The 17,064-nt window shown below is 52.1% G+C and overlaps 2 protein-coding genes across 2 annotated transcripts in view; both read right to left on the reverse strand.

The window, feature by feature from the left end:
• LOC144248828 (uncharacterized) overlaps window positions 1-17,064 on the reverse strand; it is a 472,843-nt gene that overhangs the window by 416,808 nt on the left and 38,971 nt on the right. The window lies entirely within an intron of this gene.
• Window positions 6,532-7,464, reverse strand: LOC144248844 (olfactory receptor 14J1-like). Its single transcript, XM_077790824.1, has one exon. It carries the CDS (start codon window positions 7,462-7,464, stop codon window positions 6,532-6,534), a length of 933 nt encoding a protein of 310 aa, XP_077646950.1.

Here is a 17,064-nt window from a genome sequence, read left to right on the forward strand (position 1 = left end):
TTTTATGGGTGAATAAGGGGAAGAATTCATGGATCTTTAACTTCCTCTGGGAAGCAGGCACATGGATTCACAGCTATCACACACTGACTGTGTGCTTTTGGGGTTACTTTAATAGTGGCACCTACTGTGAGGAAATGACACCAGGGGAAATTTTCTCCCAACCCTTTAACCATCTCTTTGGGTTTGCCCCACCAGTTTGTGAAGGGCTCAGATCCACTCCAAATACCAATGATCTCATACAGGGCCTGTGTTGCTGTTAGCCCTGTTCTATTTGGCACTGAGAGACAAGGGAAGATTAACCTGGATAACCACCCTGACACCCAGCCCAGAACCTGACACGGCCCCAGAGACCAGGGATGCTGCTGCCCCAGAGCCTGACCCTGCCCCACAGCCACCCCAGATATGAACCACCCAGACTGGGTGGGGGTCTGGTGAGGGAGATGCAGGAGATGCTGAAGGAGTGCATTCCCCAGCTGGTGAGAAGCCCTCCCCCTGCCCCAAAAAAGGAGAGTCTGATGGGGCAGCAGTGGAACCCACAGATGTTACAACTGTCCAGGTTCCAGCTGAGCCACAAAGGCAGCCACAGCCAGCAGCAGTTGCCCCTGTAGAAACAAGGAGGTCTAAGATGGAATCAGAGCACCCAGATAAGGGAAGGCCCTCACAACCCACAGGGGAGCCAGAGGTTGCGATCATCACGAGTCCCTGACGTACAAAAGTCTCTGTAACAAGGACATTGAACGACGGAGACGTGAGGCTTATACAACCTGACTGCTTCAAGACTGAGACCTCATGGGTACAGGTGTCCAGCTAGATGGTGGTGAGGCAAGGAATTTGGGACCCATGACCCAAGGCTCAGGTATGAATCAGATTTTTGTAAGGGAGCCAGGGTCCCTTTCCCTCTGGGAGCGGATTTTAATGAGTGTCAGAGAGAGGTTTGTCCACGGGGAGAGAATGCAGGAGCACCAGCATAGAACGTGCTGGAAAACCCTTGAGGAAGGGATCCAACAGCTGAGGGAAGTGGCAGCATTGGAGGTACTCTTTGGGAGGGATGGACAGCATGATAATGACCCCAACAAGGTCAGGGGCACAGGGCAAATGCTGTGGAGTCTGGCAAGGCTGGGGCCATCTCAGTACACCACCTTCACTGCCACGATCAATGCTGATAACAGCCGAGAGACAGTGGGCTCTGCTGCCAACAGCTGAGAAATTGTGAGAGTATGATCCATGGTCCAGTGCAGGCTCATGGCTCTGCTGTGGGCAAGGAACTCAAAGAGGAGATGAGGGAGATGAGGGTGGAGGTGAGGAGGAACAGTTCCCACATTGCCCCAGTGCGAGTCACAGGCCCCAAAGTCAGAGCCCAACGTTCCCCAGCCAGAGAGAGAGGGTACACCCCACGGGCTGGCCTGGAGTTCTTTCTATGTGACCATGGGGAAGACATGGGAAGGTGGGATGGGAAACCCATTTCTGTCCTGGCAGCGTGGGTGTGTCAGCTCAAGGAGGGAAGCACTGACTGAGGGAATTCCAGTAAAGTGAAGGCAGCCTCAACCTCCCATGACCGTGCTTCCGAGTATGATTTGTCAGATCACCTTTAAAGTACCTCTACCATGTATGCCTAGGAAAAAAATTTTATCCAGGGCTAGAGGGGCCCTGCCTCTATCCAGGGAGAGGCACGGGAAAACTGGATCTTTTGGTCAGTGTGGATCCGATGGCCTGGCACATCAGAGCCACAGAAATATGAAGCTTTAGCTGATACTGGTGCACAGTGTACCCCAATGCCATCGGGACATGTGGGGCAGAACCTGTTTCCATTGCCGGGGTGACGGGGGGATCGCAGCAATTGACCCTGGTGGGAGCCGAGGTGAGCCTGACTGGGAATGAGCAGCAGAAACATCCATTGTGACCGGCCCAGAGGCCCCGTGTGTTCTGGGCATAGACTTCCTCCAGAACGGCTGTTACAGAGACCCAAAGGGACTCAGGTGGGCTTTTGGCATAGCTGCTGCAGAGGCAGAGGACATTAAGCAATTGAACACCTTGCCTGGACTGTCAGAGAACCCATCTGCAGTAGGACTCCTGAGGGTGGAAGAGCAACGAGTGCCAATTGCCACCTCGACAGTGCAGGGCCAGCAGTATTGAACGAATCGGGATGTTGTGATCCCCATCCACAGAATGATCCGTGAGCTGGAGAGCCAAGGGGTGGTCAGTAAGGCCCACTCACCCTTCCACGTCTGGTCTGTGCACATGTCTAATGGAGAATGGAGATTGACTGTAGACTATTGTGGCTTGAATGAAGTGACTCCACTGCTGAGCGCTGCTGTGCTGGACATGCTGGAACTCCAGCACAAGCTAGAGTGCAAGGCAGCAAAGTGGTACGCCCCTGCTGACATTGCTAACGCGTTTTTCTCCATTCCTCTGGCAGCAGAATGCAGGCCTCAGTTTGTTTTCACCTGGATGGGCGTGCAGTACACCTGGAACTGACTGCCCCAGGGGTGGAAACACAGCCCCACCATCTGCCATGGACTGATCCAGGCTGCACTGGAAAAGGGTGAGGCTCCAGAACACTTGCAATACATCAACGGCATCATTGTGTGGGGGAACACGGCAATGGAAGTGTTTGAGAAAGAAGAGAGGATTGTCCAAATTCTGCTGGAAGCTTTGCCATCAAGAAGAGCAAAGTCAAGGGACCTGCCTGAGAGATCCAATTCCTTGGGTAAAGTGGCAAGATGGACAGAGTCAGATTCCAACTGAGGTCATCAATAAGATCACCGTGATGTCTACCCAGCACCAAGAAGGAAACACAAGCTTTCCTAGGTGCCATAGGTTTTTGGAGAATGCCCATTCTCAAGTACGGCCAGATTTTGAGCCCTCCCTACCTGGTCGCCCGCAAAAAAAAAACAATTTCCACTGGGGCCCTGAGCAGCAACAAGCTTTCACCCAGATCAAGCAGGAGATCGCTCATGCTGAAGCCCTTGGCCCAGTCAGGACAGGACCAGATTTCAGAAGTGTCTTCAAAGTGGATAGACTATATTGAAAACAATGCAGAGATAATTGTTTTGTCCTTTTAACTTTTCTTACTTATATCTTGATATCAGCAATATCCAATTGATATTGACCCCCAGCACCTTGTTATACAATCTGAATACATATGAAAATCATGATCCTTCATGGCTGACAATCAATAACACTTTGTCCCTACCCACCCCCCACCATTTCCCTCATCCAACCCCTGGCACTCCTATGGATCAGGAATGTTGTGGCCAGAAGGACCAGGGCAGTGATTCTTCACCTGCGAGACAGAGTGAAAATTTAACAGGGTAGAAATCCATTTGGATTTCGGTGAAATGTGCTCCTTTGAGCTTGCTAACATGAGTGAAATATTCTGTTTAGTCTGGTAACTGCAGCACTAGCAAAGTTGCCCCAGCTAAAGAGAAAGAATGCAAATTTCCACACTAAAAAGAGATAAGAAAGACTCCTTGGGCCTTTAAACAGACCACGCAGAGTGACCCAGGAGTTCTTTCTGTACTTTCTGACAAAAACAAGTGTAACTAGCTCTAAGTGTAACATTAAATCATCAGAATGAATATGCATGAACCTATTGTGAAATTCAATGCCTATGGAAATTAATTAAGGGTAATAAAAAAGTTTTGGGACTTCTTAGGGGTGTGCATGTCCATTGAAGGGCGATGAGTCCCTACATGTGTCCAGCGCTGCAAATAAACATACCATTCCCTACAAATCTTTATTGGAATTGTGGGGTTTTTATTTTTCATCCATGTTTCACCTGTGCTGGGCACTGGTTGGGCAGCACCTTGAGTGCTGGGTCCAGTTCTGGGGTCCCCAATTTAGGAAGTGTCGGAGTCCAGGACACTGCAGCACCAAGGGAATCAACAGGGCACTCTGAGGCCTCATGGAACCAAGAGGCCACTGTGACCTTGCAGGCCCTTGTGGAACCATGCAGAGCTTTGTGACAGAGCAGGACCTCGTGTCATGATGGGGCCACTGTGACCCTGCAGGGCTCCAGTGACCCAAGAGGCCTGAGCTACTCCTCAGGGACTCATGGAATGAAGGAAACATGTTTGACACCGTGGTGGCCCTTGGGACCAAGAGGCCATTGTGGCACTGTGGAAGCAAGGAGAGCATTGTCGCCCTGCCAGACCTCATGGAACCAAGAATCCACTGTGACACTGCAGGGCCTTGGGGACCACGGTGACATTGTGACACTGCAGGGCCCAAGGATCCAAGGGACTTTGTGACACCAAGGGATCCCATGGAACCAAAGGGACATTGTGACACTGGGAGGCCTCATGGAATCATGGAGACCACTGGGACACTCTGGGGCCTCATGGAACCCTGGTGATACGAGGTTGTCTGGGAGTGTTGATCTGCTGGAGGGTAGGAGGGCTCTGCACAGAGCCCTGAACAGGCTGGATCCAGGGCCCAAATCCAACAAGGTGAGGTTTAACAAGTCCCAGTGCTGGGTCCTGCACTTTGGCCACAACAACCCCTGCAGCGCTACAGGCTGGGGACAGAGTGGCTGGACAGCAGCCAGGCAGAAAGGGACCTGCAGGGACTGATGGACAGCAGGCTGGACATGAGCCAGCAGAGTGCCCAGGTGGCCAAGAAGGCCAATGGCTCCTGGCCTGGATCAGGAATGGTGTGGCCAGCAGGAGCAGGGCAGTGATTCTTCCCCTGTGCTGGGCACTGGTTAGGCAGCACCTTGAGTGCTGTGTCCAGTTCTGGGCCCCCAATTAAGGAAGGACATGAAGGGGATGGAGCATGTCCAGAGAAGGGCAACAAGGCTGGTGAGGGGTCTGGAGCACAAGTCCTGTGAGGAGCGGCTGAGGGAGCTGGGTTTGTTGATATTGGAGAAGAGGAGGCTCAGGGAAGAAATGGTGGTGTCAGGGCACACGTTGGACTTGATGATATCCAGGGTCTTTTCCAACCTTGCTGGTTCTGTGATTCTCTGAAACCACCCTTGGAGCAGTTGCAGGAGGAGCCCTGGGCCTCCTCTTCAGAAGCTCCAGCAGCCCAGGTCCCTCAGCTTCTCCTCACAGCCCCAAAGCCCATCCTGTCAGTCCTGCAGAGCCTCTGCAGCTCCTCCTCACTGCCCAGAACAGGGAGCCCCACAGCCAGACACAGAAGCCCAGATGTGCCCCCCTGGCCTGGGGTGCCTCTGGCAAGGGAGCAGCACCAGGCACTGCAGGAGCCTGCAGACAATTCCTGCAGCACTTGTGGGATGATCCTGCTCCCCAAGGGATGTTCCCATGGTGCCAAGTCAGGAACTGCAATGGAGAGTGGGGCCAGAGAGGAAAGGGCAAACAGGGATGGGCTGTTTGCAGGGGAGGGAACAGGGGTGGGCAACAGGAAGAAATCTGTATCAGGAAGAGTAAAGAAAGCAAAGGTGAAGCCAAGGAAATGCTCAGGGCAGTTTGGGGGTGGCTGCCAGGCAGCCCTGGCTCTGAGCAGCAGCGTCTGCAGTGGGACAGGAAACTCCCAGCTGATGGGAACAAACTTTCTGGCTGACTGCAGAGGCCAGGACAAAGCTGAGTGGTTTCCCTGGCATCCCCAGCCTTTTCTGGCCCCAGGGGCTGATGGCATTTGTGCTGCCTCAGGTTCATGTCCCCACAGCACCAGCATGGGGGTGCTCCCGCCTGCTGTGTGCAATGCAAACAGGGGCTGCTGAGCCAGTGCTGCCGTGTCTGTGCCTGCAAGGATGCGGCACCTCTGTGAGTTGGGGGAGAGGCCAGGGCTGCAGAGGGGGGATGTTGTTGGCAGCTCCATGAGGACGCTCTGGGATGCTGCCCTGGGCTGTGCAGCGCACTGGGGATGGATCAGCCCCTGCTCTGCTGCTCCTTCCCATCTCCCCCAGGGCCCTTGCAGAGCACCAGCCGTGCTGTTTGCCCCCAGCCTGCCCACGGCCAGCCTGGGGCTGCTCACGGGGGTTTTCTGTGCTGAGCATTGGCCTGGCCATGTTCCTGAGAGAGCCTGGGCAAGGAGTCTGGAGCCCCCAGGCCCTGGCCTGAGGCGTCAGCGCTGCCCCAGCAGTGCCCATGGCCTGTCCCTGCTGCAGCCCCGGCACTGCCACCCCCAGGACTGTGCCCGGCCCCGAGAGCACTCAGGCCCTGCAGCAACACCAGGGCCACCAGGGCAGCGGGGCAGGGCCACGGGAGCAGCACTGGCAGCACCAAGTGCTGCTGCTCCTGGGCACAGCTGCTGTGCCAGCCCTGATCTGCCCCAGCTCTGCACACAGACATTGCTGCTGCAGCTCCAGAGAAGGCAACAAAAGGGCCTCTCTGCAGAAAACTGTGCTGGGACATCCTTTAGTTCCTTTAAAGGCACCGAGAGTGCAGCCCCTCATTGACACAGTCTGTGGGCACAGGGAAGGTGGAGAGAAACAAAATGAGAAATGGCACAGAAAAATTCATTTATTGTGGACAATATGAACAAACAAAGAATAAGAACCTGCAAAATGAAACAAAAAAAAATATTAAATACAACTTTTATTACAAATATTTTCAGAATTTGGCCAGGAGTTTAATGTTCCTGAAAGCATCCAGTCATCAGTTTCCACACTGCAGCCTTGAGCTCCTGGTTCCTCAGGCTGTAGATGAGGGGGTTCAGGGCTGGAGGCACCACTGAGTACAGAACTGACAGGGCCAGATCCAGGGATGGGGAAGACATCGATGGGGGCTTCAGATGAGCAAATATGGACGTGCTGAGGAACAGAGAGACCACGGCCAGGTGAGGGAGGCAGGTGGAAAAGGCTTTGTGCCGTCCCTGCTCAGAGGGGATCCTCAGCACAGCCCTGAAGATCTGCACATAGGAGAAAACAATGAACACAAAACAACCAAGTCCTACACAGGCACTTACTGCAAGAACCCAAAGTGCCCTGACTTTGGAATATATACATGAGAGCTTGAGAATCTGGGGGATTTCACAGAAGAACTGGCCCAGGGCATTGCCATGGCACAGGGGAAGGGAAAATGTATTGGCTGTGTGCAGCAGTGAATAAAGAAAGGCACTGGCCCAGGCAGCTGCTGCCATGTGGGCACAAGCTCTGCTGCTCAGGAGGGTCCCGTAGTGCAGGGGTTTGCAGATGGACACGTAGCGGTCATAGCACATGATGGTCAGGAGGTAGAACTCTGCTGAGACTAAAAACATGAAGAAAAAGAGCTGTGCAGCACATCCTGTGTAGGAGATGTTCCTGGTGTCCCAGAGGGAATTGTGCATGGCTTTGGGGACAGTGGTGCAGATGGAGCCCAGGTCGCTGAGGGCCAGGTTGAGCAGGAAGAAGAACATGGGCGTGTGCAGGTGGTGGCCGCAGGCTATGGCGCTGATGATGAGGCCGTTGCCCAGGAGGGCAGCCAGGGAGATGCCCAGGAAGAGGCAGAAGTGCAGGAGCTGCAGCTGCCGCGTGTCTGCCAGTGCCAGCAGGAGGAAGTGGCTGATGGAGCTGCTGTTGGACATTTGCTGTGGCTGCACATGGGCACCTGTTCATGGAGAAAGGACAGTGAAGAGTTAGAGGCGATGCCTGTAACCAAAATCAAAGTCATTTCCCATACCCCCTCACATGGAACACACATAGACAGTTTTTGTGTTCTACAATTCTGGGGTTTTCTTCATAAACACCCTTATATCAGTCCTGGTGTTCCTGGAAATCAGAAATCCTCAAAATTCCTGCTGCACTCTGGGAAAAATGAGTAAGTTCTCTGCGGCAAAGTGATGAGAGGAGAGTGAGGGGAGATGGTCTGTCATTCTGTCCTCTTTAGAATTTCTCTGGGCTTTAACCTTTCTCTGGGTTAGGATGATCAGCTTCCCACATTTTCCCTTAAAAACCCCCAGGTACATCTGAGAGCAGATGGATCCACCACAGCCCAGCTCCACATTTGTAGTCAGGGACTCACATTGCTCATTTCACCAACCCAGAAGCATTTTCAGCCTCAGAACACTTCTGCCTCTCCCCATCAATCTTATAACTCAGAGATGCTCAAAGACATGTTTGCACCCTGCATTGAAGCTCCCAGCTTGGACTGAAATCTCAGGGAGACTTCCAAGTGTCCTTCTGATGGCACTGGATGAAGGGAGGTGCAGCTCCTTCCCTGGCTGCACTGCCAGCATTGCCCAGAGCCGGGCACTGGGGACAGCTGTGTCACCCTGAGCCAGCTGTGCCCCTGCCAGAGCCCCCAGTGCCGGGCAGCTGCTCCCAGCCCTGTGCTCTGCAGAGGGAACTGGGCCCGGGGCTGCAGAGCTGCCCCACGGCTCTGCTGCAGCTCTGCCTGCACAGGAGGGGCTGCACGCCTTGGAGCCCCGGCCCTGAGGGCAGAGGCTTGGCTGGGGCACAGGAGGGAGGGGGCTTGTGCAGAGGGAGGGGCTGCACTGGAGGGGATCCTCTGGACATCTCTAAACTCTCCCTGCCACAGCATTTCTGGGTTTTGTTTTCTCTCCTTCCCTGATCTTCTCTCTGCTTCCTGGAGATTTTCCTCCTGCAGGTGTTTCCCCATGCCTGATCTCTCCCTGCCAGCATTCCCAGACCCCAAATCTCTGTGCACTCTCCTTGGCCTGACAGAACCCTGCCTGTTTGCAGGGCACGGTCTGGGGGCAGGTTCTGTTTGCAGCTGGGAGAGAGGACAGCTCAGGTTGAGCCTGATGGGGCCAGCAAAGGTGATGCTGGTGCTGTCCATGGGTAGAGTGGCTGAAAGCACATTAGGGATCTCCTGTGAACCTACTGATCACTAAAAGTAACAGTTCAGATGTCTCATGCACTTGTCAATATTCATAATCAACCTTTAATATTTATCCTTCTTTCCCTGTCACTCTTCAATAGTAGACAGCTGACTACAAATTCTTAGGAAATTTCCAAATTTTTATCAAAATCCTTGTCTTGGAAATATTCTATGACTAATCAGAAGCCCTCAGTATTTCAGAGCTTCATGAGCATTTCACCTCCCCTGCACCAGAAACACTCAGTACTCACAGGGTCTGTGGGCATTGGGATGTTCCAGCTTTAGGAGATCACTGCAGGAGCTGCAGCTGCATTGTCCTGCAGCCAGAGGTTCCTGTGCCAAGGGCTGGCAGTGATTCTGCCCCAGGCACTTCTCAGCCCCTTCCCAGCCCTGACTGATTGAAGCTCTCTGTGCCTCTGTGCTGTGCCCAGGCTGGCTGCAGGCAGTGCCCCAGCCCTGCTGGGCTGGCAGAAGAGCTGCTCAGCAAGAGAAATGTGCTTTTGAAGCTCTGCTTGGTTACCAGGATCACCCTCTGTGCCAGGAGCCCGGCCCAGCTCAGCAGCACAGACACAGCACAAGGACTTTAATGACCCTCTGGGGCTTTGTGCTCAGGCCCTGAACATCAGGCCCTGAGGGGGAGCTGCAGAAACCTCTCCAGAACTCCAAGTCAGAATCCAACTCCAAAGTTTCTTGGACTTTTAATGGGTCCCACTGAGGGACACAACTGAGAAAGTGTCCCCAGGCCCCAGGCAGAGCAGAGAACTGGAGGCACTGATGCCAGGTGGGGACAAAGAGAAGCCAAGTCTTGGTGCCCTGGGGCACAGCAGGGTCTGTGCCACCAAGGGCTGTGAGGAGACACCTTGTCCTGAGGCCCTGGGGCCTCCTGGCACAGCCCCAGCCAGGCTGGGCACTGTCAGCCCCTGGTCCTGCCCTCAGCATCCCCCCTAGCCCACATCCCAGTAGCCTCAAGGATCTGCTGGAAGGAGTCCCTGGGGAGCCTTGGTCAGGAATGGCCCTGGGGGTTCCTTCCTGCTCCCAGGGACTGCAGGTTTTTCAAAGGTCTTTGGGTTTGGCTTTTGCCTTGGAGTCTCTGAGAGCTTTGTGCAATCATGGCCTCCAATTATCTGCTTTAATTAGTCCCTGGAGAGGCTTTGTCAGGAACAACACTCAGTGGGGCGCATTAATTCTTCAAGGTACTCAGTTCTTTAAGGAACTTGGCTTTCCCTTTTGATACAGACTCTGTGAGAAGTTTGTGCAATCATTGCCCCAATTATCTGCTTTAATGAGTCCCTGGAGAGCTTTCTACTGACACTCAGTGAGGTTCATTAATACTTTGAGATACTCACCATTTTTCAGGTACTTTGGATTTTCCTTTCCACACTGAGAGGTTTTTGTGCCATTTTGAGTCTCTGAGCGGGTTTTTATGCCATCCTGGCCTCTAATTCTCTTCTCCAAGGAGTCCATGAGGAGCCTGTGTTTGGCATGCACCTCAGTGGGTCCCATTAATGCTTTGAGACACTTTGAGGTTTTCTTCTGACTTTGACTCCTGGAAAGTTTGTGCAATCTCCTCTCAGGGCTCGAGGTTCCAGGTCTCAGCTCCAAATGCACCATGAGGCTCATTAGGATCAAGCAAGTCCTGACAAACCATGGCTCTGCCTTGATTTCTCTCTGCTCTAGTGCAGTTCAGCAGGAAGTCTCTGTAGTGGTTTTTGTTCATCAGTTTCAGGTTTCTCAGCCAATGCATCTATTAGTGTGGTGTGTTCAGTGTTGGCTAATTACCAGTGCACTGACTAGAATATAGTTTCTCATTTCCTGCTGTAAGATAGAATTAGGAGAAAGGCAAAGTAGGCTCAAAGTTAAGGAGTATAGAGAAAAGTTTGTTATCAGTAACTAAAAAAAAGAGAATAATAATTACAACAAAACATTCAGAACACTTCCCTTCTCCATACAACATTTTCTTACTAACTAACTATGTTAAGGGGCAAAACCTAAAATTTTCCATCAGTTTTCCAACTGTAGAATAGTCTTTCTTCAGTTCACTTAGGGAGAGAAGTTTCTCTCGTTAATGTTATGGAGACTTCTCTACAAGAAAACAGTTATCTCATGGCTTTTCATTTCCAGAAATAGCAGCTGCCTGGAGAAATCTGCAATCATGAAGTCCCTCCCATTTTTTCACAGCTTTTCCCACAGCTGTGTTTATGGGCCATGTCAACTTATGCAGTATTGGTTTAAAGATGAGCTATTTAAGACCAAAGGTTCTCTTCATCTATTTCCAAAATCATCTTCAGCTCTGGGAACAGAGGTCTTCTTCTCTCCCTCAGGGCACAGGGTCTCATGACTCTGTACTCTTTGTCTGTTCAAACCTCTCATGGGATCACAGCTACTGCAACATTTGCTTACTTTAGCATGGAGGCCTTTGCTGAACAAGTCATCTCCCCATACTTTTCAATGCATTATAGGGAAAAAGAGAGTCTGATGTATCAATGAAATCCTTCTCCATAGCTTTAGCAGAGGATTCCAGCCCCAAGATCAAAGCATTTCCTCATCCCTCCCATCTGGGACTCAACTTCCTCTTCCCTGCCCTCGGTGTGTTCATGTTGCTCCTCTGTGTGCCTGCCCGTTTCTCTCACTGGAGGGAGGATGGCAGCACTGGCAGAGTCAATATCTCCCTGGGGCCTGCAGATGGTTATGTAACACTGGCCAGGCTTGGTGGCCAATTCTTACTTTGGCCATGGGCCTTGGACATTAAGACCATTTCTATTCCATAGAAATGAAGGAACATACCTCAATATTTTGGGGGCAGATGAGAGGTGACCACCAGAGGCAAAGGCCAGCCGCAGCGCCCCGATTTTGTTCTGAGAGAACCCCTTGAATATGGGGAATGTATTAGGCACTGTCAGTTTTGGCAATGGGCATCTGAAATGCCAGACAGTTCTTTTCCGAAAGAGAGCAGTAGGCCCCATGCTCCTGGAGCTGATGAGAGGCAGCCCTTGACATCCCAACATCAGCCAGACCTGTCAGGTGGCCCCTGGCAGGCCAAGCCAGCCAGACCTGGTCCATGTTCCCTCGCTTCCATGGGGTCCCACAGTGTCCCAATGGTCCCTTGCTTCCAGGAGGCCCTGAGGTGTCACAATGCCCCCTTGTTGACACCAGGCTCTGAAGGGTCAGAATGGTCTCCATGGTTCCATCAGGCCCCACAGAGTCATAATGGTCTCTGGGTCCATGAAGCCCCATGGTGTCACCATGGCCCCTTGGTTCCATGGGCTCCAGTGGTGCCACAATGATCCCCTTGGTTCCATGAGGTGCCCACAGTGTCACAGTGATCTCCATGGGAAGGAAAGAACCGAGCCCCAGTGTGGCAGGGGCAGCCACCAGAGGCCAAGGCCAGCCAGCCTTGATGGTACGGGCACTTTGGCTGGGAGCAACCCTTGGATATAGGGAAATTGGGAGGTGGAACCCCAATTCCAGCCATTTCTGTGTAGATTAGAAGGAGGGCTCTTTTCCATAGGAAGGAAAGCCCAGAGCCCCAGTGTTTCAAATGCAGGTGAGAGGCAGCCCCCAAGGGGACAAAGGCAGCCAGACCTGTCTCGCCTGACTGGTTTCACTTGGAAGCACTCCTTGGATGTACAGAGTTTTGGAGGTGGAATTCCAGTTTTGGCCATGAGAGGATGAATGATTTTTTTTCCTGTAGGAAAGAGAAGTACGAAGTTTAAGTGTTCTGGAAGAAGATGAGAGGTGGCCACCATTAGGCCAAGCCATCCAGACCTGTCTCTCCTGGTACCTTTCGTCTAGGGGCTATCCTTGGACACAGGGCACTTTGGAGATGGAATCTCAGTTTTGTCTGTGGGTGCCTGGACAGGAAGAAGAGTTCTTTTCATTAGGAAGGAAAGCACAGAGACACAGTGTTTCAGAGACAGATGAGTGCCAGCCCTCAGGAAGTCAAGGCCATCCAGACTTGTCAGTCCTGGCAGCTTTTATCTGGGAGCAATGCTTGGATACAGGGAATTCTGGAGGCAGATGCCTAGTTTTGGCCATAGGTGCCTGGTCGAGAAAGAAAAGAAAAGCACATGATTCCAGTGTTTGAAATGCAGATGAGAGGTGGCCCCTAGGTGACCAAAACAGCTAGAGCTGTCTCTCCTGGCAGATTTCATCTGGGAACAATCTTTGCAATATAAGGAAATTTGGAGAAGGAATCCCAATTTCGGCCATGGCCCAAGGAGGAGGAGAGTTCTCTCCCATAGGAAGGAAAGCCCAGAGCCCCAGTGCCTCAGGGCAGGTGAGAAGCAGCCCTGGACATGCCAAGGTGGCCAGGTGGTCCCCAGGAGGCCCAGCCAGCCAGACCTGGTCCGTGCTCCCTTGGTTTGGTGGTGATGCCTTGAGAGGCTGCCTAGAACAGAGCCAGGCAGTGTTAAAGGAATAAAGCAGGTATTTATTAAAGGCCTTCAAGAGATACACCTTGGGCAGTACAAGAGCGTGGCCCTGGCTCCATCCTAGATGGAGCCCAGGTCACGAGTTTTCACTGGGGCAAACAGGGAGATTTGGTCTGGCAGGATGTGTAAAACAATCTCCTGTAATATCTACCTGTTCTCACACAGAGCACTTGGCTGCAGGGACACATTCCCATTGTTCCTGCCCAGGTTTCAGGATTCAAACACTGCTGCCCTTCCCAGGAGCTGTTCTTTAGCTGCCTTGGGAGGCCTTTTGGCCCATGTACCCACACTCTGGCTCCATTATTAGCACTGCTGGATCCAAACCCTTTATCTCTACCAACAGCAGTGATTTGAGGTGGATCTCCTTTTTTCCCAATTGTTTTAAACACAATGTCAATAATTGTGCTACCCTGTCATGGGTTTGAATAATCCAATCTTGTTCACTGTCCTTTAACCAAATTACTTCATTTTCCCCTTGATAATCTGCATCAGTTCCTCCTCCCATGGCATGAGCACTTTGCAAGGCCAAGCTCCAGTGAGCAGTTACCAAACCAAAGTGTCCTGGAGGAATCTTGGTTCCTCTTCCTGCATTGTTAACTCTCATTTGCTTCTGATTTATCCTAACTAATTCCAGTGCATGAAGGTCCAGCCCTGCAGCCTCTGGGCTGGCCCTGCCAGGGCCATCACACCCAGAACAATTTCCCAGGCAGTCCCAGTCTCACTGTCCAGGGCTGTATTTGCACATTGGGAGCAGCCCTGCACAGTCAGGGGGTTTCCATTTCCCCAGGGGCCATTGTTAAGGGCATGGAGCACATCTGGAGATGAGTTCTCCATGGGGACAGGTTCCCAGCACTCATTATTTAACTGCTCTTTTAACAACCCCTTCTCCACCTCCTCCTCCTCATCCTCCTCCTCATCTTCCTCCTTCTCATTCCCATCCTCGTCCTCATTCTCATCCTTGTCCTCGTCCTCCTCCTCCTCCTCTTCCTACTCCTACTGGTCTTCTTCATCCTCCTTGTCCTCTTTCTCCCCCTCGTCCTCCTCCTCCATTTACTCGTCCTCTTCCTCCTCCTCCTCCTCCTCCTCCTCCTCCTCCTCCTCCTCCTCCTCCTCATCCTCCTTGTCCTGCTCATCCTTATCCTCCTCCTCCTCATCGTCCTCCTCCTCATCCTCATTCTCCTCCTTCTCCTCCTCCTCATCTTCCTCCTCCTCCTCCTGGTCTTCCCCATCCTGGTCATCCTCATCCTCTTTGTCCTTCTCATCCTGGTCCTCCTCCTTTTCTTTATTCTCCTCCTTGTCCTCCTCCTCCTCCTGTTCATCTTCCTTCTCCTCCTCATCCTCCTTGTCCTCCTCATCTTCATCCATTTCCTCATCCTCGTCCCCCTCCTCCTCATCCTCCTTATCCTCCTCTTCCTCCTTCTTCTCCTCCTCCTCATCATTCTCCTCATCATCCTCCTTGTTCTCGCTCTCTCTACTTCCTCCTATTCCTCCTCCTCATCTTCCACCTCCTCTTTATTCTCCTCCGCCTCCTCCTCCTCCTCCTCTTCCTTGTCCTCCTCTTCCTCCTCGTCCTCCTCATCCTCCTCGTCCTCCTCATCCTCCTCGTCCTCCTCATCCTCGTCCTCCTCCTCCTCCCCCTCCTCCTCCTCTGAGTGTGGTTCTCAGGATTCAATGACTCTAGGATTACAGGAACCTGGAACTCTGGGATTCCATGGCTCTGTGACCCCATGGATGGATTCAGGACTGTCTCCAAGGCCACAAGGGAACGTTGGTGCCAGCGGGAGGGGCTGCAGTGCAGGGGCACCAACAGCTGAGAGGCGACTGCAGCTGCTGCTGCAGCTGCTGCTGCTGCTGCTGCTGCTGCTGCTGCTGCTGCTTGTGGGGATGCTGCTGGCAGGGGCAGGGCCCTGGTGTGGCTGAGCGTTGCCATCTCAGCCTGCGAGCTCCTGGGAGCTCAGGACAGAGCCAGGACTGACCCAGGTTGGTACTGCACTTGAAGATGAACACAAAGAATGGAAAGTGCCCACAGAGTGGTTCCGAGCAGGTCTGTGGAAAGGAGGAGGGAGGGAGGATGAATCCCCTGCCCAAGGCTGCCAAGGGAAGGCTTTGGGAGGGAAAGGAAGCTTTGACCTGACACTAAGCCCTTCAAGGTCCCAGCTGCCCATACTAAGCAGGATTTAATCTTGCTTTGTCTCACTACAGTAGCAGGGTCAGAAGTGGTGGGAGCAGCTGGAAAGCAAAGCTGTGTATTCCCTCCCCACAGCCCATTTGGGAACATCTGGGCAAGGTCTCCATTTTCTACCTGCAGCCAGCTTGGGAGGCCCTTCCTCTCCTCCTCCTGCTTGGGGGACTGCGCTTGGTTTCTTCTGCCATCTGCAATGCTGAGCTTCTCTCTCCTCAAACCCAGCTGCCCAGGTTTGTGTCCATGTGTCTCACACCTTCCTCCTCTTCCTCCTCACCACGTGCTCATGGAGCCTCTTTGGGCAGCTGGACTGGAACTGGCAGCAGCAGGCGAGCCCTGAGGAGCACCTCTGGCCTCCAGCCTTTCTGCAGGGCTGGCCAGAGCCTTCCTGCCGGGCGAGCCTCTTTCCTGTCTCTTCCCGAGGCAATATAGTCTGGATCTTGGCTCTGTCCTCCTTTCTTTCTCTTTCAGGGAAGGATCAGCCATGGCTGAAGGAATCTTTCATAGGTACCTGGTGTTGATGGCCATTGTCAGCATCAACCAGCCCTCTGGAAAGAATGGGATTTCTCCTGAGGATGATAAAGGAATTGTCCAGAAGATGAAGAAGCAGGAGGTGATCCTTTGGCAGCACCAGCTGCACTTGGAGAAGGAAACTGCAGACCTGGAAGCCAGACAGGAGTGTCTGGCATGGCCTCTGTGGGAACTGGAAGAAAGATCCATTGGCACACATGCACAGTGGTTTGCTTGGCTGTCCCTGCCACATTCATGATGTGGAGGCAGCATAGGAATGGAGCCAGAGGGGAGCACAGAGAAGAAAAGACTGACCCTGGGCTCCTGGAGAAAGCCTGGAAAGGAGTGGCCTTCCTGACAAAGCCCTTGTGCTGCTCAGGGCCATTTGCATCTCCATGGGCAGAACTGGAGGATATCTTCCAGCATTTGTGGATAGACTTCTTGAATTACTTCTTCAATTGCTTCATTCCTGTAAGACAAACTTGCTGCTTGAAATTCCTTAGGTTCCTTAGGTTAAGAATGTTCTTATTTCTCTGTAATGATTGTTAAATATACTGTATTGATTGCTATAATCTCTTTATTGATTGTTAGAAATACTCTACATTGTTAGAAATACTTTTAATTGACTGTTAAAAATACTCCATATTCATTGTTAGATATACCCTATATTGTTAGAAATACTCTGTACTGATTGTTAAAAATACTCTGTATTGGTTGCTATATCTGTATTGATTGTTATACTCTGCATTGATTGTTAGAAATAATTTCTGTATTGATTATTAGAAATACTCTCTGCATTCATTGTTATAAATACTAGGCTTCCATTAATAAGATAGATTTAAGCAAAGGAATAAACTTTTCAAAATTGTTTGTTTGCAACCAGATGACTTCCTGTTATCTTTTGCCTCTGGCATTCTCCTTGCACCCTGTGCTCCCCTTACAGGCTGAAATGCAAACACCACAGAAACAGAGACCCAGTGTGCAAAGCACAGCCAGGGGTGTGTGCTCCTCTGAAGGGACAGACATTTAGGGGAGGATGTTTCAGAAGGAGGCTGTGGACATTGTGGCTGGAAAGCAGGGAAGGAACAGTTTGGCACGAGCTTTCCTTCAGCAGGAGGGGAGCACACAGAGGAGTTTGTGTCAAGTGGAGTCTGACACTGCCATCCAGTGCTGGCAAGAAGGGTGGAGCAGAGAAGCTGAGAAAAGGGCCTCAGCATGTTTA

The sequence above is a fragment of the Lonchura striata genome, unplaced genomic scaffold (genome assembly GCF_046129695.1).
Source record: "Lonchura striata isolate bLonStr1 unplaced genomic scaffold, bLonStr1.mat Scaffold_92, whole genome shotgun sequence".
Lineage (NCBI taxonomy): Eukaryota > Metazoa > Chordata > Aves > Passeriformes > Estrildidae > Lonchura > Lonchura striata.

Coding starts and splice junctions, on each gene's coding strand:
- LOC144248844 (XM_077790824.1), bottom strand. CDS start 7,464: ATGTCCAACAGCAGCTCCATCAGCCACTTCCTCCTGCTGGCACTGGCA.